This window comes from Meleagris gallopavo, chromosome 4 (assembly GCF_905368555.1).
Source record: "Meleagris gallopavo chromosome 4, MGAL_WU_HG_1.1, whole genome shotgun sequence".
NCBI lineage: Eukaryota > Metazoa > Chordata > Aves > Galliformes > Phasianidae > Meleagris > Meleagris gallopavo.
Genome location: NC_139407.1, coordinates 61760666 through 61783756, shown reverse-complemented (window position 1 = coordinate 61783756; position 23091 = coordinate 61760666). Strand labels below are relative to the sequence as shown.

Genomic DNA, 23091 nt, shown 5'->3' with positions numbered 1-23091 from the left:
TACATTTTCTTATCTCTGTTGTAAATACATTGTATAATACCTCTTCATCTATTATTTACCTTTTCCACCTCATTGATGGTTAATATTTGTTTTCTAATCAGTTGGTAAGAACAATCATATATATGAAATGAGATATGCAATATTGAGATCGATATCCTATTAATTGTGCCTAACGATCTCTGTGAACCTTTTTTTTTTTTTTTTTTTTTTTTTTTTCCTTGAATCTGTTGTTTCTTATAGTCAGTTTTACCTTTGGGTTTCCTGATATCACCTGACATATTCCACAGAGTGGAAATCACACCATACGTAGTTGTGTTTTCCATACAGTTTCATTTGCTATCTAGTCATATTTGTCAAGAGAAACACTGATCAATCTCATTCCCTATTTATTTTCTCCTAGTCATTTAATTTTGTTTTAAAACTCTTTCACCAATTGCACATTTTCAAGTGGAAGTCATCTTAGTCTCTTCCAGTTTTACATAATTGTAGTCTTCTTCCCTTTTCCTACTTTTTCATGGCTATGTATTTGTAAAGCTAATTTCTTGATTTCTTTTCTGATGTTTCCTCATTTGCCTTTTTGATGGTTACTGTGCATTGGTCCATGGTTCCTTGGTTTTCCTTGCTTTTGTTTATGATAAAGTGGAGCCAGTTGTTATGCATGTGCTTGTAATTTCCTTTATGTTATCCATTAGCATACTTGGGTGTTTTGGCTCCTTTGGATCTCCTACAGATAGAGTCCCAACTCATGTGAGAAACTGTTACCTATACTGAAAAGAATGAGCTTGCTATTTTGTCTGCTTTAATTCCATCAACACGTGTATCTTTGAGAAGGGATTAGGATAGTACTGAAATTTGGATGATCATTGTCCTGTGCCTGGTATCCTTACTGCAGGAGACAAGAAGCAGATTTCCTTTACTTGGATGTCCAGAGATGGCTCCTTTTGCGTCTTCATCTTGTATGAAATCTTACCTGGTTCTTGATTAAATTATGGCCCTAATTGCCCTTCTAAGTGCTGCCGTAATGGTTACAGGGTAGTGAAACGTATCATTATGAACTGGTTATTGAAGAGGTGTTCTTAAAAAATGTTTTAATTGACCAGTGATGTTGAGTAATACCAGTTGAATCTTTTGTCACAGTGCTGCCAAATTAATTAATTAATTAATTACAGGCATTGTGGTGCTACAGCTTGTAGAAAAGCTGTAAAGCTTGAATGATGCTTGGCCTTTTTTAATTAGCCTGTCCCTGCTTGATCTGATTTTGTGAAGTTCAGTTTGAGTCCCCTGCCGGCAGCTGTGCAGGGCAGCAGAGGGGTGTTATTCTTTCTATCCTGCATTATAAGGAGTTTGATATTCTCTGATCATGCCTGCCTTTGCCCCCAGGATTCTCTGCTTTGATCCAGAGGATTGGACCATGGTGAGCTCTATTCCCTATTTCCTCCCAGATTCTTTTATATCATTCAGGGTACTAGAGAGAGATCTGAGCTCAATGTACCCCATTTTTCAATGTCTTCTCAGGCCCCAGAGACCCTCCTTTTATACGCTCCCTAACTCTGCCCTGTCAGTTTTTAGGCTGAGTTGTGTTTGATGCTGGAGGATGGGAAGATGGATGAAGGGGGCTCGCACTCAACATTCTCTGCATCTCTGTAGCATAGGGGCACTCAGCTGACAGCACCCGCAGTCAGGAAAATGGCAGCTTGGGGATGACAGAGAACCACAGGGGAAGGTGAAGCCTCTACAGAGCAGGATTTGAGACTGATATTGATAACAGAAAAATATTTCTATCAGCTTCTTTTTCTGTTATTCCCCAAGACTTGCAGTTTTATTTGATAGCTTTGCACCGACTGTAAGGAATTACTTTGGCATCTGTGTTTCCTGTCACTTTTTAGAAGGGTCTAAATTAGGATCTCTCCTCCTGAAGTCTTAAAACTGCATGTTTTTGTAAAGATGAACTCCTGCTTCAGCCTGACCCTTCTGCTGCTTAATATCTGAGAGTAAACTTGGCATGTTTTGAATATCCGCAGAAGTTTCAAATTATGTGATCTGTGTGCATCTGGGTTTTGCACTAAAATGCTTATTATGCACTTTACCATACAAAGTCAAAGAGTCAAATCTAAAAGCAGAGAGAGTTTTAAAAAGCTTCAATAGCTGGAAATAGGAGTTGGGCAGATCCAAATGAGATGATTTAATAGGGACTATAATTATGCTTTGTGACACACAGAATGTAGTAAATGCTGTATTAGCTGAGCTTCTTAAATTGAAGCCTTTGTAGTGGTGGTGTCCCTTTTCCTTTCACAGTACAATCAATGAGTATCTGCATCCTCCCTTTGTTATGTGCTTTTCAGAGGTATTTAATGAAGCTGTTTGGGCATGTGCACAATCATTTCCTGGCACTTGTCTTAAGCAGTCAGGACAGTGGGTAGCCTACCTGTTCCACCTGAACAGAAGGAGAAAACTGTTTCTATCTAAATGATTGCTTAGCAATGACTGCGTTTCTGCTTTATAGCTTGTAAACTTTTTCATTACATGCAATTACGTTATGATTTTTTTTTTACTTACACATTTTTGAAAATGATTTTACTCTCGTACATGTGAGTCTTGTGAGATAAACTTCCACTGTGAAACATGCATTGAATGCATTTGAAAGCATCAATAGGTTGATGATCAGACTTTCTAGAGTAGCTGTTCTTGTAACGTTTTAAGTTGGCTCCTCTTATAGCATGCCTCTCCCTCTCTTCCTGCTCTTCCGTATGACATCCAAAATCTCTGTCCCGTAAAATTCATCCCTTTAGTTTCTCCTCCAGGTCACAAATTACAGTGTGTTGTGCTTTAAATGATTAAATTGGCAAGATCTCGTAAAGCTGGCATTAGCCTGCACAGTTTTCCTTTCTCCTTTTTTCCACTTTCTGGATTCCTGCTCTGAGCTCTTTATGTGCTGTTGCACTGAATTGTGATTTCCTAGCACAAATCTCCTATTTCAGCTCCTACCCAGGAGCTGCTGTTTATTCCTGCTGCTTCCCTCCTGCTCCTCCTAGCTTTAAAACTGAAGTATTGCGGGACAGGATTCTCTTACTTACATACAGGTATTTGGATGAGAAGGCAATATATGTTGAGAGACACAAAGGCCATGTAGTACAAAATGGAAATTTCAAGTTGTTTGTATGGGAATTTGTTAAAAAGTTAGAATATTTTCTAATTGCATTTGGTACAATAAGAGTGAGATACAGGTCATTCTGTAGCTGGGATTTTCTTGAAGCTAATTGAAACTGTTTTCTGAAGTGTTTGGTTTCATTGCATTCTGAATTATTGATAAGGTTTCATCAGCTTGCTTCTGTGTGCTCCCTTTCAGATCATGGTGTTACATTGAAAACCAAGGTTTCATGTTGCATCTCTTCAGTGCTTCCAACTCTGACAGCTCCTCTCCTTCACAATCCAGAGTTGGCAGGGTGCAGCATCAGTTGCACTGACACAGCTGGCTGTGGACCTGCCTAGCAAACAGGTTTACATCCTTTCATATGTTACAGAGCTTCATTCATTTCATTTCATTTCATTTCATTTCATTTCATTTCATTTCATTTCATAAGCTACAGAGGAGTCAGAGCTACAGACACTGTTTTGATTTTTTGAAGATTCATTTAATCTTTCTAAATATTCGCTGTAGGATTGTAGTAAAGATTTTTAGAATGATGATAATTTCTTTATGGATAATAGCCTGCAAAATTTCCATTAATTAGTCATTGCACTAGCAGTCTCTCTTTGAGTAAATACTGCGAATTTCTTCAGCTGAATTGGCTAATACATTCTAGTTGCAAAGTCTGTTCTCTTTTCAAGTCATTGATATTTTTATTTCCAGCTTTTCAGAGTGCCATTGAACATATTTGCCAAGATGTTGCTGCTGTGCACATAAGCTACATGATTTTTTATAATGCAGATATGTATGGAAGGTAATTTAAAATAAATTATCTGCAGAAGGAGTTATATTTTCATAGTCTGAATATCTAGAAAGGAATTGAGAAAGCATGAAAAGGGAGATGTCTGAAATGCATTGCCAGGAAATTAAATATTCTGTGAACGGTAGTCTTTATTTTTTTTAGCAACGTCTTCCTTAATTTCCTAGATTATTAATTTGATTCTTCAGAGTAAGGGAGAGATTTTTGTCAGTTGAAAACATTTTTCTAATTGCAATTACCATCCAAATGAGTTGAGGAAGTCATTAACTCAGTGAATTTGTCTATTTTCTAATGATTAAGCACTGTGTTATTCTCAAGCTCTTTTTTTTTTTTCCCTGCTCTTATCCTTAGTGTTCCGTCAGTGCTCAGTGAGTTTTGTATAAAAGAGTAAAGAAATGTAAAGAAGAATTTTGATGCAGCGTTGATTTTCTGTCTTCTACTACTGCACAGTATTCAAGTGTTTTTGTCCACTGTCCCTTTTTCTCTGTTATTTTTCTGAGCATAGCTGGGGAAGCTGCATTTCCTTCTAAAATGGGTCATCTGCTGAGAATTAATGTTATCTAGAATCTGCTTCTCAGTGGAATAGTATTAGCTTTGTCTTCAGGCAGTTTGTTCCTCTTCCTCCAGTTTGTATCATCACTCTTGCTGATTATTTTTCTGTGTTTTCAGATTGTATACCTTAATGTCCCAGCACTACACGTGGTGATCTCTGCTATTTAATCATATGCTTTTTTTTTTAGTTTGAAGCAGAAAGAAAAGTGAATATGCATTTTTTTATTCAAAATAAGTATGATTGCTATTAATAGTTTTTTTTTTCCTTTTTTTTCTTTGCTGCTTTTCACCAGTTTTCTTTCCTGAAAGATGAAGTCCTCCAGGAGATGCATCTCATATTGGGAAATACTTGAGAGTCCATTAAGTAGAATCCATATTGTTTAAAAAATTTCCTAGTTTCAAAATACCAGTTGCACTCATGTTATTGATGACATTAGTCTCGTTAGCCCTAAAATTTACTGAGGTGTTCATAGCCTGATTGTTTTATCAGTAATTTACAGATTAAAAAGTAAAAAATTCCCAGAGCGGAATGGTCATACTTGGCTAGTGGGGAGACCTGAGAGCTGTGCACATCTATCTGTGCTGCTTCAACAGGAACATCCTCACACTGGAGCAGCCATGTTAGTGTTTTGCTGCGCTGTGGATACTGCAGAATGGAGTGGAGTTCGCTGTTTGACACAAATTCTTGCATTAGGTGTAAGCTTTCACTTTAAGCAGGAAGGACTGCGACTGATGTGAGCCAGGCATGGCCACTGCAGTGGTACCTGCCTGGGTGAGCAGATGAGTGCTGAAGATGAGTTCAGAAAGGCAGGAGCTGTCCTCATGCCAGCGAGTGCTTCTGTGACAAATTACAGCTAGCGACTTTCTTGTCTTCACAATTCACATTCGGTCAATTGTGTTAGCAAAAGCTCTTCATATTGCACTTCTAAATGTTCTCTTAGAATCCTTAGGAGCTAATCTCTAGTTGCCAGCTTTCCAGTTTTCATTGGCAGAAGCTGCCCCATTTCTTCTCAGCCAATAAAATACCTTACAAAATCAGAAATAAGGAGGGAAAGAGGTTTCACATAAAAATAGATTGCTCCTCATACTGAATGAAGAAGCTGGAGATGAATCCTGCTGCATGCTTCAGATTTGTGTATACTGTGTTATGTCTTGACATTTCTATGGGCTTTTAAGCTGCCTGTTGTGACTATTGGTGACTCTTGGAGATCTGTTGCTAAAGGATAGTATTGACTCTGTAGGAAGAATTAAATAGACATCTACTGTTGGATTGCAGAGTTTTTTGCACTAAGGAGGTGGTGTAACATTTCTCAGTGTTCTTCATTACTTCATGGAGCGGTGGTTGGTGTGAGACTGGAAGTGTGAAATTTGTGATTGTTCTTTCAGTGACATAGAGATACTGAGTCATAGAATTGAAGGGATACCAATGTATTTCAGGACTGAAGGCACAGAAAGTAGCCCAAGGGAAGAAACAAATAGAAAAATATACTTTAATACTGCAGAGTTTCCAATAAGCAGCTCTAAAAGTGCTAACAAATATTTTTAAGCTAACTGTGATGAAGAAAGATGCTGAAATGAAACTGAAGAAAATTTACTCGGAATTAAACTCCATTATTTTCTACAAAGAGAACATCAGAAGAGAAGGACTTTTTCCCGCACTGAATGTTACTGTGAAAAAAATCCAAAATTTCATGCACAAAATCACAAGTTTCTATAATGTAGTGAGTTTATGTACATCTGCTTAGCACCAGTCATTGACTGTGTGCCGACTGTTAAGTTGAGGCTTAAATTTTCCATTTGGCATAAACTAGATATGTACCAGCTGAGTTATTGCAATTTAACTGACTTTTGGTGACTTTTTAAGGAGAAAGAGAATGACTGGGGGGGAAACTGCTAACTGTTAGATTTAACTATTGCAGCCACAGTTCTAGTCATCACAGTGAGGTAATCTCTTTCCTTGGAACAAAAGATTAATGTACTTCCTGCTTTGCATTATGTGATTTTAAAAAAGCTGGATTTTATCAAAATGGTAAAGTAGTGAAACTATTTAAAATGGAGTAAAATAAAAAACATGTATTTATTGTGGAGAAAGATTCCAACAGAAACTGTGTGAGATGGCTTCTAGGATTTTAATTTCTAATGGAGAAGACAAATGCTTTGTCATTGTAAGAACCTTCTGGTTAAGCAGTGAGGAGCTATGCCTATCTGGCCCTTAATTAAGCTCAATCTACTAATAATTACATGTAGCCTACTTACTAATACTTACAGGTAGCATGAGTACACTGTAGCAACCTGACTCATTTTGTTGCAGTAATGTAATGCTGAATATTCATATCTGACCTGAGTCTGGAAAAGTACTTCCATAATTTTAATGATTTTAGTTAACCTGTTAGTGGTTTGCAAATTTGTCTTCTTGGAATTCTGTACCCATTAAGCTGGACAAAAGTTGGATTGTTTAAATTTCAGATGCTGCTGCTGTGATCAGTAAAGTACTAAAATGAAAGAAAGATCATGTATGTTTTCTATTTTGTTTAGGGTGCAAAATTTGGACGTCCAATGGGATTAAATCAGGCTCCTCCACAGCGTTCTTCTGTTCGGAGATCATTTGGGAGATCGAAGCGATTCAGCATTACTCGTTCACTGGATGACCTGGAGGTAATTGACTTCCACTTAAAACTTCGAAATGAGTCCTGGAGGGGAGTATACAGTGATTAATTTTGATGGTAAATGAAGAAAAGTAGCAATACCTGTAGTGTAATAAAGTTATTAATGACAATATGACGTTTTTGTGAGGGAAATGTAGATTTCAGGTATTAACCTGAATTTCTGAGTTTTCTGTAATAGCTTGCATTGATGCTAGCAATAGCTGTTCCTTCTATGGGAAATTTTGACTTCATTTTATCCATCACAGCTGGTCATACTGAGCAAAACAGTGGTTTTAATTCATTAGGGTTAACAATGAGGAAAAAAACCCTCACGTTCATTGCATTCTTTTTGTTTCATTTAGCTGATAGTCATTGCATTGAGAACATTTTGGGGGATTAAATTTGTTGTGAGGGTTGTGTATGAAGAACAGGCTCTTTACGTAGCTCCCTATGGAATGCAGCTTTAAGAGTATGGAAAAATTCCTGTTTGAAAAAGACAAAAATATACTTTTCCTCCTTTTGTGTCAGCAGTAAGAAAAAGGAATACCTAATCACCTTGGTGCTTGTGATTGATGTGGTGATTTTCGGTCTTTCTGAGTGTGACATAGTAACACTATTTCACATCTGGTATATAGCATCAGCTGATGCATGGGACTCAGTGGCCTAACTTTACTGATTTTGGTGGAAGCCTGAATTTGAACAGCTGCTCCTGCTCTGCTGTATGTCTCCCTCAAGCTGAGAGAATATGTCTTCGTGATATCTTCTCTTCTGGAGTGCTTCTTCCTGAAAACCCGATTCATGCTTTGGGTTCCCTTGTTCCTTTATCATGCTTCTGTGGAAGGCTTGTTGTTGGACAGAAACACGAATGTGTGCAGAACTATTGGCATAGGAGCCATGAAATACAGATTATACTGTTCTTTGGCATGGGAGGGAATATGGCACGCAGATTCTTCTAAATGGGAAGGAGGTGTATAAAAAGCATTTGAGATGGGAGGAGGAAAGAAGGAGATATTTTGGGCTTCCCGTTGTGGCAAAATGTAGGAAGAAAGGCATTTCGCTAACTGTGAACTAAAGGAGTGGAGAGCTTGGTGCACTGGACTTTTAGGGAACAGTATATGGAAGGAGCTTCTGGTGTGCTTAGGGAATGCAGGTAAGATCTGTCATTCCTTATTCTTCAGATATTGTAAAGGAAAAGAACGTATCCTTTTTCCATTGCGGTCTATTTCTATCTTGTCCAGAGCTTTTAAGTGCCTTGCTTTTTATTTATTTATTTATTTTTAAAACCAATTACAGAAAATACTTTTTCATTTCTTTACGCTCCTAGCTTTTAATGTGGTTATTGCAAAGCTTTTTTTAATAAGCAGAGCAAGATCCTGTGGATACAGCCATTTGGTAACTGTCTAGGTATATCTTTCTTCATTAGAAAATAGTGACTTTTCTAAATTAAAAACCTTGCTGCTAGTTTTGACAGAATTTCTGGTTGCAGTAAGAGAGAACCTTCTCAGAATATCTGAGAGCTCTAGTAACTCGCATATGATAGATAGGAAAAGCAGGGTTCACACCACATTCTTCCATATTCAGATTTCTTTGAGATTTATGTGCATATTTCATATTCTGAAAGGATTTTAAAGACTCAGGATGTAATTTAATTTCTGTGGTAGGAGCAGTTTTATATTGTGTAAATATTCATTAAAGTAGGGACTTGGTGCTTACTGCCTGTTAATTTCAGAAAGATATCACTTGCCTGAAAAGCTTATTTTTCTCTCTTTGTGTCCCAGTTGGGATTCACCAGTGTGTATAAATTAATGGAACAGCACCAACTGGAGGGACTGAGAAGACTCTCTGTGCTATGCAGAGTCCTAATAACTAAAGCTGTTACTTCAGCTGAGCGTCTTAGGCTAAGGTATGAATTGGAAAACTAGAAACAATCTGTATTAAAAACTACATTTAGGTTAATGTCCTTATTACATGTAGCTGCTTGGGTCTGGACTGTTGTCAATTCCTTCGTTTTACTTTGAAACTTCATTTTGTCTCTGCTTGCCACAGGAGAATTTTGCCACTGGGAGAAATACCAACCTCGAGAATAATAGCAGTTCACAAGTCAAAGTAAAATAGCATCAAAATGCTTTGATTTTTGGATCTTGCTTTAAAGTTGCTGCTGCAGCATTATTCCTGACCATGGTAGTGCTAAGTGTAGTAGAAAACAATGCTCTTGGTACACATTTAGATTATTTCAGACCATCTATTTAGAGTCACTGGAAGAGGAAATAACAATAGCCGGAAATTCTTAGAGACTCCACCTTTGGAGTAATGTTTAGAACATACTACATAGATTACTCAGTTGTATTCTTTCCGGCTGTTTCAGCAGAATGGATAAGGTACTGACCCAAACGTGACATTTGTAAATGAATTTGCTTTTCTAATTTTGTGGGTTTGATTCCTGCTGAGGTCCAGGTTACTTTTCCAATTGGTTCCATGCTGTTTCTTTTATGGGCATACACTGAACATGGTGCATTTCTTATGTGTCTGAAGAACGTTGGATTTGTACTTAATTTGAAAGGATGAACTTAACTCCTCTTGGCTTTGGAGCTGCGTGGAATACCAGCTGTCAGTTTTGCTGTCTTCTGCCATAAGGTGGCGTGGTTTCCTTACAGTTGTTTTTCTTTTATTTATTTTTTTGCCAACTATCCAAGCTTAAAACGAACCAGTGATGGCAAGAGAGTATTTCACTTTTTCTTTCTAATAGTTATATTATGACTGGCTGTATGCACACAGACAATATTCATATGAAAGTGGAACTAACTGTAATGATACACTGCCCTGCTTGAGCGTTTCCCCTTACCTGTAGAAGCTGTACGCACATTAAAAAAATATACAGATATGTAGGATTAACCTGTAGATATTGTTTTTACTGTTAGGATCTGTATACAAGATCATTCTAAATCTGTGGAGATCAAAATAGAATAAATTTAATGAATTTATTAAAATAATGAATAGTACAAATTTAATGAATAACATTATTTGCTCTCTTCAAATACCTGAAAGGTGATTGCAGTGAGAGCAGGGCTGGTCTCTTCTCACTGGTGACAGGGGGCAGGATGTGGGGAAATGGCCTCAAGTTGTGCCAGGGTAAATTTAGGTTGGATATCAGGAAAAATTTCTTTACAGAAAGGGTGGTTAAGAACTGGAATAGGCTCCCCAGGGAGATGGTTGAGTCACCATCCCTGGATGTGTTTAAAAACCGTTTGGATGTGGTGCTCAGGGACGTGATTTAGCAGAGGGTTGTTAGTTAGGGTAGTATGGTTAGGTTGTGACTCTGTGATCTTTAAGGTCTTTTCCAACCTGAGTGATTCTATGATTCCGTGATAATGCTAGGAGTATGGTAAGGAAAATGGCTTGTGAAACACAAAAGAATGCACTTTTAGTTCAGAATTGTGGAAATTGTGCTTGTTTACACCAAAGCTGAATATTATCTTCTGTTAGAACTGAATTCAGAAAATTAGTGTGTCAACCACATAGTTGTATTCAGAGCTTTTTCTTTACTAAATTACAAGAAACCTTTTTCCATTAAGAAAATACCTACTACTATGTATGTAATTTTTAATTTTTCCATGTGAATAATTTGTTGTTATGAAATAGTACCTGTTCACAACTATGCTAGTCTGTGATTTCCACCAATCATACTTCAGCAAGTACTGCTGGTTCATAGGTATAAGCTTAAGTGAATATGTTAAAGCTATTTAATGAGTGGACATGATTCTATCTTCCTATTTCTTCCCTGTAGGCAAGTACCATTGGTTTCATTTTCTGTCTTGCAGGATACTGTCCTGGCAGTGTCACTGCTTGTAGACTTACAAGTACATCAAAGATGATTCTGTGAAACTGCAGAAAGTAGAGCACTGTCTTTTAAAAAAGTTGCATCAAACAGAATGATCTTTTTTTTTCCAGCATCAATATTAGCACCAGATTCCATAACATCTTCAACTGTAACCTGTTACATTCGTATTTTAACTTGTCTTGAAATCTGTTAAAATGGCTTTCCCTCAAAGTCAACAAATTTGGGTTTCTATGTAGCCAAGGAGAACAACTCAAAGCTGGTGAGTTTCCTGAAAACTTCTGAAACATTTTCCTTTGGTATTCCTCTGTGGTTAAAAATAGGGCAGAATAATATAGACATCATGTCTTATGCAAATGAATAAGAATATTATTACTTTTTGGATATTGTTAAACAATCTTTTAATTTAGAGGTTGCTTTAAAATTAAAGAATATTAATTCTTTTAACTAAATATTAGAACAAAAAAGATAGCTGTTTCTTCTTTTCTTCTTGACTTCATCTCATTTTGGCATCCTTAAAGCTAAATCCTATGTGAAAGAGAACATTTATTGTATCAAATTTCTAGATTCCAGTGATGTTTTTAAAGTTGGAATGTATCATACATTCCTTTTAATAGTTAGTGTTAGGAATTTTTGTTAGAATGTTCTATCTTAATTATAACCGTTAATAATCTAGTATTATTAGCTGTTATTATAGATAATAATGCTCGATTCTTTTTCTGTTTTGTTAATTCCAGTGAAGCAACTTCTTTTGCATTTCATCTGCTAATTGAAAGCAACACATCTCCTCAGTATGAGGTTTTTATACTAATGAATGACATGCCTCTGCTGGATATTAGCTTTGGCATCTGTGGGTGGCAAAAAACCCTAAACGCTCATTTGACTTAATAATGAGTTTTTAAGTGGGTACCTGTCTTTGTTTAACTGATTTAAATAATCAGACAAAGCTTACACAGGGAGATAATAGCTTGTGTTAGACTAGCCAGTGTACTGGGAAAATCAGACAAGAAGAGTTAAACATGCCCCAAACTTTTCCCACCCTGTAAGTCCATCTAATAAAAAGCAGTAATACTCTCTTCAAAGCTTTCCCCACCAACAATCTTAGATCATAGCTGTGGCCTCAATACCACCACTATGTCTACTATAATAATGTGGTTTAAACCGAGGCCTCTTCATTCCCAGCTTAGATATGTGCACTTAAAATTTGAAAATAATGTATATCTTTGTCTTAAGTTTTACCAATTACGTTAAGCTGTGATAACTTACTGTGTGCTGCTGGTATACTCGGCTTCCACCCTCTATTACTTGAAGTATTGCATTTTGCATGGATTTTTTCCTAATTCTTACCTAAGATGTAGCTGACTGATGGACATTCTTGTCCTCAGTCTGCCTTCATGAAGACAGAAAACAAGCCAGTTGTGGAACAAAACTGCCTGCAAGAAAAAAGTCTCCAGAGAGCAAACTGTATCCTGGGCTCCATCAAAAGCAGTGTGGTCAACAGAGCGAGGCAGGTGGTTCAAGAGGACTTTTAACATCCCTTTGAGCCTGTTTCTTGGAATGTGCCACTAGGTGTCAGCTTTTCAAACAGTGCTAAGCGGAAGCTGTCTGCTTGGTGATTTTACAGTCACTTGCTATAGAAGTCCAAACCCTCTGGCTGAACTGTAACATATATATCTTTAAATAGTGTCATGTTGTGATGAAATTATAAATTCATTTCTTTACCTTGAATTACTGTAGTATATGTGGTCATGGAGATGCTCTTTAAGGCTTTTAAAGCATTTAGCATTTCAGACAGGAATTCCAAGCTTGTTGGCTGAAGTTTCTTACTAACTGTGCTGCTCAATGGCTGTACAGCTGTGCTGTAAAATGAAACAGGACCAGGACATAGAGATAGGCAATGGAGTGTAATGCTTGTCCTATTGTGCCATCGAAGTTGTCATTTATGCCGCTTTGTCCTGAGCCAGTTAGTGTGTTTTTTCAAATGATTTCTGGATACGGTTTAGATGTTGCCCCCATGGTTAGCATCACTTTTCCTAATATACAGTTTGGATGTAACCAACCTGATTGATAGGAGGCTGGGAGAGCTTGGTGGTGTGGTAGAAAGCACCAGCTATCTTTGGAACTACAGAAGAGCTCACGGCACTATTTATTTGACTGCTACAGATATAGCCAGCATGGCTCTAGGTTACCATCATCTCATTCTGGTGCACGTATTATCCTTTAGAATTTGTTTTAACATCATTCTCATCTTGTTAAAGATTTCCAAGAATATGAATTTTAACGTTTATTTCTCTGGGCTTCTCTGTTAAGTACTTCAGACTCTTTTCAGCATACTCTGGAGCGTCTGCTTCAGACTTTACAATTTCTTATAAGGTATGTTAGTTACATTCATTACTAGTCCCCAAAGGAGGACAAAATAATAATAGCAGTACACTTTTTTCCCCTCACAGATTGTGCACTGGCATTTATGTTAAACCTTTCAGGACGTTTTATAGTATATAATAATTTTGGAACATTTGCTGTAAGTTTTTCTTACATGTATAAAATTTATCATGGAAAATTCTTATGTTCTTCACACTTTATACATGTTTGTGAAATATCTGACTGAGGTGGCTTTGTCAACAGATGAGTAAAGCTGTGTGTATCCTCTTGTTTCTTGTGAATTGAAGGTGCTTATTTCTAAATACATTCCAGAATGTGAAACTGATTTTGCAGACACTGAGAATATTGAGACTTGTTTTCTGTTGATAAAGTGACCATACTTTGGTAATTCTACGTTTTTCTCTTTTCTACAGTTTTGAGTTAATTTCTTTATTTCAGATCTTGGAGAAATTTGTCTTGAATTGCACATAAGAAAATGAGTAGTCAGAGAGTGTGATGAGAGCTGAATCTCATCTGTGTTTGCACTGTGATGTGCATGCAGCAGTGCTCATCCTGCACTCTGCTGCCTGACAAGAAATGAACAGAGTTGTCTGGGATGGATTCCATAGAGAATGTGGATAGAGAGTTGGCACTGCACGCAGAAATTTCTCCTGCAGGATTCAATTGTCTGACCCTACCACTCAAGCAATGCTGAGCCATATTACCTCTGGGCTTGGCTCCCCAGCCCATTTCTGTCACAGAACCATAGGCAGTATGTGCTTTCAGGGACTAGAGTAGAGTTTGTATTCTGCTTGCATCCTCTGATGTCAGGCCTCACTTCTTGCCAGTAGCCAGTACCACCATTCTTAAGATTTTTTATTGAGTGGATGCTGGTGAATTCATAAGCTGTCAATATCTCTAATGCACTCACTGTGAGGTTCAGCATGGATAAACAATTTAAGGTAACTGCCTTAGCTCAACCACATAAGGTATCAGAATTTATTTTGGCTCCATCTGCTTGGTTCCAGTTTCTCTGAGTAGCAACATAGCAATCAGCAGCAGATGGGCAGGCTCTTGGGGGTGTCTTTTGCCATCACCTCTGGTACCTGGCCTTCTTTTAAGTGGTTTAGTGGAGAAATGTTGATGGTAACTGGATAGTAGAACTGGATGATCTTGGAGGTCTTTTCCAACCTTGGTGATGGTATGATTCTGTGAATATGTTTACTCTCCTGGCTCTAATTTATGATATTAAGGCAGAAAAACAGCTTTCAGCACTGAGGTCTGTTATTGAAATCTAGAATGATTTATTGCTTAAGGATAACCTTTGCTTCAGTTTCTAATGTTACATTTGTTGATTCAAGAACATCTTCTAAGACTCCTCCTAAGAAGGTCAGCAGTGAGGTGAAGTTAATCAAATTAATAAGGACAAGAACAGTCTCTGAAGATGTGAGCAGACTGCATTTATAAGACTGCATGCCTGAACAACAAAATGGCAGATGAAAATGTATGTAGATAAATGTAAAACAATGCAAATGAGGTAAAATCACCCTAGCTTCATATATCAAATGGCATCTATGTCTCTGAGCTGCTTCAGAAGTGTGGTCTTTGCATTATAAGGGACAGTTGTATGAAAATATCGGCTCTGTACACAGTCAATAAACCAGAAAATCCAGTGTTGTGAATTATTGGGGAAGTATCAGAGGAGAATGAACCACATGTTCCATACACACAAATCATACTCTCTACGGTGTAAATACTGTGATTTGCTCACACTTTTTTGCCAATTTAAAAATTGTGTTCTGGTTTCCTTATTTCAAAATGTTATAATGAATTAGAAGTGGAAAAGTTTCAGGAAGGTGTAATGAGTACGGAATTGTGGGTGGCATACAAAAAACAACTGGGATTGACTGCTTGCAGCCTCCTTCAGCACCATTAATTGAGGGTAGCTAAAGCCAGGAGCAAAACAAGGAACTGTTCATGCAGCAGGCATCCACTGAGTGCTGTGGATGCAAGAAATTTGCATGTCTTTGGGGAAAATGGACAAATATTTGGAAGAGAGATCTGCTGGGGATTATGAAGGAGACAAGCCACACCGGATTCAGGAAATATGAACTAAAAATACCTGAAGTCTGGGAGAATGTAGTCAAGAAATCTCTTGGCCTGTGCTGCTTGTCACTGTGCATCCATCTGTGGCTGTTCTTGGAAACTGAGTATTGGGTTTGGTAAACACATGCTTGGAACTGAGGGGGCCATTTCTAGATTGCCAGGTTCAGGAATGGACATCGCTTCTTTATGTCTGGGATTGTGGACTGTTCTTGAGGTACAGAAAGCTGTGTCCCCTTTCAGGTGATGCAACCCTGAGAGGTTGAAGGGAAGGACTCACTGCTGGAGCGCTGTTTGTCAGTGCAGCATAACTGCAGTGGGCTCTGGGAGCACACACTGCTGTATTACAACTCTTTGCAGCATCTGCTTTCTGAGGGAGAGAGCTCTAACAGCTTTCCTGCTGCAGAATGGATTGCTCATGTAATTTCTGGAGAGAATGAGGAGCCAGGTGACTGCTTTGATTCGTGTTACTGCCCTTCCTCTGCTGCACTTTGTCACCTGCTGTGTCATGTCATGTCATGTGCTAATGGGGATGAGGAAGGATTTTTGTCAGTGACGTTTGGTTAGTGTTATTGAATGAGTTAAAGTCTTATGGAATGAACTGAATTGGCATTTCCAGAATATAGTCACAGAATAGATACGGTGCCAATGAGAGTACTGTACCCTTCTGTGAATTGATTCTGACTGCATTTACTGCTTAAACTGCTGGGATTTTGGCTAATTTTCACTGTCCTCATGGATTCATCAGTCCAGTGAAGTTTAAAGGAGAGGAATCACCTGTGGAGCTCCTTCCAGATGAGCTGCTGATCTTTACTTAATATTAGTTCATCAAAACATTTAATCTGTTCTTTTGAAATTCAAAAAAGAAAAAAAAAGAGAAAAGAAACAAAAATCCCAGTTTCTACTTCTGTTTAGTTCAGAGTATTCTAAAAGCATGGTACTAAGCACGATTTGTTGGCCAGAAAGTTTGTGCAGTTCTTTTTGAAGGCACACAGTTATTGCTGGTGTTTCTGGAGAGTAGGTGTGGTATTGAAGAGGATGAGAACTGGGTTTTGTTCAGAAGGAGAGCTGTGTAACTGGCAGTGCCCTGCTTACTCAGAGGAACATGGAGCATTTGGGTAGGATGAGATAGATTGCGAAACGTGCATACATGTGATTGTAATCATACAGAGACATGCACTTACATGCCGGCAACTGGAAGAAAATTGCTGCACGTCTTACAAGTTTAACTGTTCTTCTTTAAGAGAAAAAATAATTTTAGATGATATTTTGAGTGTTTTTAATAGGGATTGATTCATTCAGTTCATTTGGAAAATTTACTCATCAAAGGGGAGTGTATTAAAACCGAAGATAATTTGGAGACGAAAATGAGGTTTACTCAATGCTTAAACAAGTTTGGGCAAATGTTAGGGACTGAATCCTCTAGGCCTTTTCCGAATGCATTTTGCATTAGCAGTCTCCTCAGCAGCACGCTGTTGCCTTTTGAGAAGCTTTCTTGTTCCATAGGACCTGCCTAAACAACAAGCTAAAAGCTGCCTGTGCCTCTGGATGAGAAGATACAGAACTCGTGCTGAGGGCGGAGAATGTGCTGGGGAGGAGGAGAATGGGAGAGGTGTTGATAGGGCAACACACAGAGAAGCCTCATTTTATGACTGGACTCTGGAAGAAGTAAATATGTTTTCAGAAAGAGCTAAATAATAAAGTTGAAGGGACTGTTTCTTAACGATGAGCTATTAAACTATTTATACATGGAGAAAACTTTTACTGATAGTCAAGTGTCTGTAAGTATGAAGTTTTGTTTATCTAAAGGGAACAGAAAACAGGAATATGGTTTAATGAGTAGCCTGAGCTAAGAAATCTTGCAGTGAAATACGATAAATTATGCTTCTAAGGAGTCAATGAGTTTTTAAAGAGACAAAGTTTGTAAGTATAAGTATTTAAGTTAACTTCCTATATAACCTCTATTATGAAATTAAGAATATACCATTTTTATAGCTATATTTTGAGTGACATTATGTTGCTTTTACAATGTGGAGAGAATATACTGTGTATTCAGATATTTCTTTAATTAAGTTTTTAATAAATCTGTCGTTTAATTTTCACTATGCTTGTACATGTGTTTCCTGAAAGTAAGAATGTCGTGTGAGAGCTTTGTTACCTTCTCATTGTTACGGTGGGTTTTTAAGGTGTGCAGCTAAACTGATTTCTCTTCCAGCTGGATTTTTATCCAATAAAACAGAATCCAGATGGTATGAGTTATTAAACTAAATGAAAAGTATATATCGAATAGAGATTTTTTGAGTTGTTGACCCTCCAGCTCAGTTTTCATCTTTTTATTGCTTAGAAACCATATTTTGTGAGTTACAGCCCTAGATATAATATCAAAGATGCGTATGCACTGTTTAATTAAAAATAAGTTGTTTTCCCGTTTGGTTTTGCATTGATTTTCCCCAAATGTATTGAGTCTTCAAGGCTCCATCTGCAGTAGTAGGAAATTGAGAAGCAACTTTGTGTCTTAGTGATCTGTCACTTAATCGTATCCTCTTAATTATGTGATTTAGCTTTAACTTACTGTTAGGCTGCAAATTCATCTTCCATCTAGATGCACAAGTTACGCATGCGGTTACTGCATGTTTGCTTTAATGGAGGAGATACAGATGTCTTAAACTGCTGTTGAAGGGAAGGAAAGAAATGGTGATGTTTGTTTCAAAAAGGAGTGTGAAAAAGTGTATGTTTTATTATCTGTTTCCAGTCAGGCTCTGCAGAATTGTATTTCAAAGTGTAAAATACAACTCGCAGAACCAACTCTTTATTTTTATGGATAAAGAGTATCCCAAATCTTTGGGATGGCAAATCTTCCCTAGCAGCTTGAGATGTGTACATTGGGCTCGGAATGGCATTGGACAGCAGGGGGCACTCGGGACAGCCGTTTGCATCCAGTCTGTGCTGAATTTATTGTATTATTAGAAGCCTTGCTTCTATTTCAGTTATTTATAAACGAATGCATTCCAAGTAGTTTGAAAATGTTTTTTCTTAATATAATCCTGGAATACGAAAGACTTTCATCTTTAAAACTGATAGAAGGAAACCACATTCTTGTAAACATGAGAATCTTCCCGCTTTTAATTATTAGCACTTATATGGTCTGTTTACTGCTGAGTAGCTGACAGATCCTCTGCAAAAATACATCTGGACAAATTATAGAAATTTTGGAAAATTAGAAAAACATCTGTTCTACAGAACAGTTTGCTCAGTTTGTAGATAGGTTGCGATTCTCCTGCTTTCAGAAACTCACTTCGGTGAGCTAAATTGTGTTCTTAACATTTCTTTTGCCTGGTTTTTCATACAGGTAGTTGCTAGTTGATTTAATGTTGGACAAAAAAAAAAAAAAAAAAAGAAATACTTGATGAGATTTGAGAATTTTGAGGATCATTCTGCCAATGTTAGATATACTTCAGGAATTTGTGTTACCAAGAGTTCATCCGGAGGATTACCTCTCTCTAGTTGCCTTGTATTTTTTTTTTGTGTGTGTGTTTTTTCTTTTAGAAGTAATGGATATATTAAATCCTATTCATCTTTTGACAAGTTAAAACTTATCCAGCTTCCTGCCATTCTATCTTTCTCTTGAGCCTTTTCTTCTCTGAAAACAAGAGCACAAAAGAAAATAAGAGCAGAAAGTGGAGGGAGGGTGGAAGAGAAGAACGGATCAGCCATATCTGGGGCTGCTACCCCTTCCCACAGTTTAGTTTCTAAACAGATGGATGTGGGTTTACAAATGTCGCCTTTGGTATATCTGAATAGGTTTTTTAAAGCTCTTGTGCCATCATTTAACACTTTCCATTAATAGCTTTGCAAATTAGAATTCCTTTTGCTTTGGACCTTTGAACTTGGAGTTGTCTGCCTGGTTTTCAATCTGGCAGCTACAAAAATAATCTATGAAAATACAGAGGGAAAAGAATTTTTTTTTTTTTCAAGGGCTTTCAGATTCACCGAGCATTTCATTCCCATTATCATTAACTGATGTCATCTAATTGGCAGAGTTTATCTTCAGCGTTAGTAGAGTCGCTGCATGGAAAAATGTGGACATGCAGGACTCAGTTCAGGGTAATAAAATCAACAGCTGTAGAGGTCTGTAAATGGGGGGATTATTGGCTTTGTAACACCAAGTGCAGGAGCGTAGGGTGTACAGAGCATTGCCCACACATGGTGCTCCCAGCCCTGTGCCACCATGGGGCTCTGGTGCAGTGCTGACCCTGGTGCATGCTGACCTTGATACTGCATTTAATTGCTCACATGTGGTCTTCCTTTCCCCCCCATCATTCTAATGTTCTTGTGGGTAAGAACTACTTTTGTAGGAGATTCCTATAGGATTTAGGTAGATTGTTAACTAAACACTGTCAATTAAAATCCTGTTCTGTGATGCCCCAAAGGGATGTTCGCAGGACAGCTCTCCAGGCCTTTCTGATCCCTTTGTGCTTTTTACTTGTCTCAGGTGAGGATTACTGAGCAGGTGCTCACTGCCTATGTGTAATGTCAGTACAATCTGGTTGTTGAAGGTATTGACAATGAAAATACACTATTCAGCCTACTTGCTTTAGTGTCAAGCAACATGCAGCATTTAAACAGCTGAATTTGGCCTGTTTTCATTATAAAATTATAATTTTTAACACTTATTTAAGCAGTAAAACTGTTCTACACCGAAAATCTCCTAGGGAATTTGCTTCGTAAGTCCAAAAATAATGTTATATTTTATAAAATGTATTCCTTCCTATCAACCTCTCCATTTGTTTCTGTTGCATTTCTTCATGGTATTAAACACTTGTGGAAGACAGCATTTTGAAATGCAGCAGTGTGCCTATTGAGACTCATAATCACTCATAAAATGAACTTTGTCCGTGGCAGCAAACTGTTGTGTCTCAAGAATGCCTGTTAAATCACGATTCCTCCATTTTCATCTATAATTAGCTTGAATTTCTTCCCTGCTCACTCTGAATTAAGTCTGTAAGGTTGAGTTGGTCTGTTAGCTAAGAGTGCCCATGCTGAATTGTTGAAACATCTTTTTGCCTCTCTCTCTATCAGTTCAGGCTAAAATTTCCCATCTTCGTATTTAATTTATACTAAGGCTGCTCCAGAAGTGATGCCTCCTATTTTATGATATTGGCCCATGACGTCAGAGGTGGGTGTTGATGGGATGGCAGTAGAGGTTGAACTTTCCCACCAATATTCACAGCGATGTGTTGTTGCTGTGTGACAGATAGCAGCAGAGGGGCACTCTGACAAAATAATGTCTGATGTGGAAGTGCGGTAAGAAAGTGTGAGAAAGGTGTGGAACTGAATTGTTCCATGCAGAAAAATGACACCCATTGATACTCATAGGCACTTGCTGGGCATTTATGGAGACCAAACAGTGGATGTGAGGTGGTGGGTGATGCACTTCAGCAGTGACTGCAGTGGTCAGCTCCACTGAAACAGACTTTTATGAGTGCAGCACGCAGGCTCTTTATCATCACCAGTGAAAATTCCTAGCTAATGGTGGTGACTGTGCTGAGAAAAAGTGTTTCTTGTAGCTGAGAATTTGCTGTATCCAATTGTGTTATTGTGCTCTTTATAGCTTCTGCCATTTTCAGGGAAATAAATAGGAGGCAATACTTTCAGAGCGAGCTACAGATTAGGGGAACTGTAACTGGATGGATGTGGGGGATTCCACGTGCTGCGTTGAAAAGAGAGGAGATCAGTCTTTCCTGAAGTACTGCTTGTAAGTCCATCTTGTCAGGACATCCTCAAAACGTAAAAATAGTAAAAATGCTCACTAACCATTTTCAATTTGTAATTCTGGTTTTTGTTTTTAGCAAAACTTCTATTCTGGTTGCTTCAAAAGCAACAAAACGCAGTGCTCCAGGTACTACCACTATTTACTTGAGAACAGCAACAAACTTCATGACATTCTGCTCTTTCCATATACAGTCTCTTGAAGCCACTACTACCACAGGCAAGTGAAGAGCACTTCCCTCTTGCATGACAAGCAGCTGATTTTGCTCTCTGTTCCTAGGGCGCTGTGCACAGAGCTGCCTTGACATCAGGAAGCACAGGCTGGGGTAGCAAAGAGGGAAGGAAGAATATCAGTTGGTTTCTGCAAGGAGGATTTTGTCTTTAGGGACAGGAGGCTGCACCTAGCTTTAGCTGAGTATGCCAAGTTTCCTTGTGCTGTGGATTTTTACCTGCGATTTACAGTGTTAACTGCTGAAAAATTGAGCAGAAGAGAAGAAGAGACCGTTCAAGGTCTTACTTTAATCTGGCTCGTATGATGTAAACCTCTGAAAATAGGGGTTTACGATGTAAATGTTTCTATAACTAATGTTATGGCGATTAACTAATGTTTTGCTGGAATCTGCTTTGGAAATCTGTTTTACTGAGCACAGGACCATCGCACGTTCAACTTAGAGGAAGAGCTTTAAAATACAATTGTCCTGATTTATATAAAACGATCTAGTGTTTCTCAGGAGAGATAATTGAGATCTAATCTGAATCCCTGACGAACCACAGCTTCCTGCATTGGCCTGTTGCTATGGGTAACATAAAGGGAGTAAAATAGAACTTCATATGAAATGCCTTTAAACTTTACTGGCGTGTACAGGCATGGAATAGGGCTGAATTTTTTAGCTTAATCTTTGCAAAGCCGATTTGCTAAGGAAATGCTTTTTCCATATTAAGTGAAGATGAATTTAGGAAGAGTACTGTTAGGAAAAATAACTGCTGTTTCTTATGAAGAGCGGGTAAGTGATATGAATTATATTTAGCTAAGGCAAGGCATCGTTGCAGTGAGAAATTAGAAGCTATTGTTATTGGCAAGAAAACTGAGAAGAATGTTATCAACTCCAGCATGCTTTTTGTTTTGCCTTACAGCTTCGTTACTTTAAAGTATTGGAGTTAAAATTCCTTCCTAAATGCAGACGTTTGATTTTATTGTCATAGAAGAGTAAAGGGAAAACTGTAGCAGCTAACAGTCGCATTTGGAGGTGTATTTCTGAACGTGCCCAGGACGTATAAAGCTAAAAAACAATAAGTTGATTATCTGTGCCTATTCTTTCCAATTCTGTGCAGTGTATTTTGTGCATGCTTTCTGTGCTAGTATCACAATGTTATATGTGTAGGTAAAACTGTATATATGTTTATATCTCTATCAAAATAATTTTAAGGATGGCTTGGCATTTAAGCCACTGTGTTTATATGTAGTAACATTGGCTTTGTTTGGGATAGAAAAGTTGAACATCTTTTTCCTAAAGGAATTCCAAATGTCACATCATTTACTGTTCAGATGTCATTTCTATAGATCCAAATGTGCAATAGTGTTTTTTTTCCTTGAGAATTCTTACATCTGTAATACTTTTGTATTAGATATTATAAATGCCTTTCTTTCATGAAAGACAGTTGAAAAGACAAATTATGTAAGAGTTCTCCTTCGAGAGACATTGTGAAGGGGCTTAATTTTCATAAAATTCTATATCATCACATTAATTGCAGTAACATTTTCATCTGAGGATAAAAATGATATTACACAGTGTTTAGGTAAGATATAAACGTGAGATATTTATTGGATGGAAAATGTATGAGCAATCTATAAGTAACATGGCTTTGTTTTTGATTTCAA

At 37.7% G+C, this 23091-nt stretch overlaps 1 protein-coding gene across 3 annotated transcripts in view; it reads left to right on the top strand.

Annotated features, from left to right (window-relative positions):
* RGS12 (regulator of G protein signaling 12) overlaps positions 1-23091 on the top strand; it is an 89455-nt gene that overhangs the window by 13991 nt on the left and 52373 nt on the right. For all 3 annotated transcript variants that reach the window (XM_085223548.1, XM_085223549.1, XM_085223547.1), the window contains exon 3: positions 7035-7154. In XM_085223548.1, coding sequence (XP_085079674.1) covers positions 7035-7154 — 120 coding nt within the window. The remainder of the gene's footprint in view (positions 1-7034; positions 7155-23091) is intronic.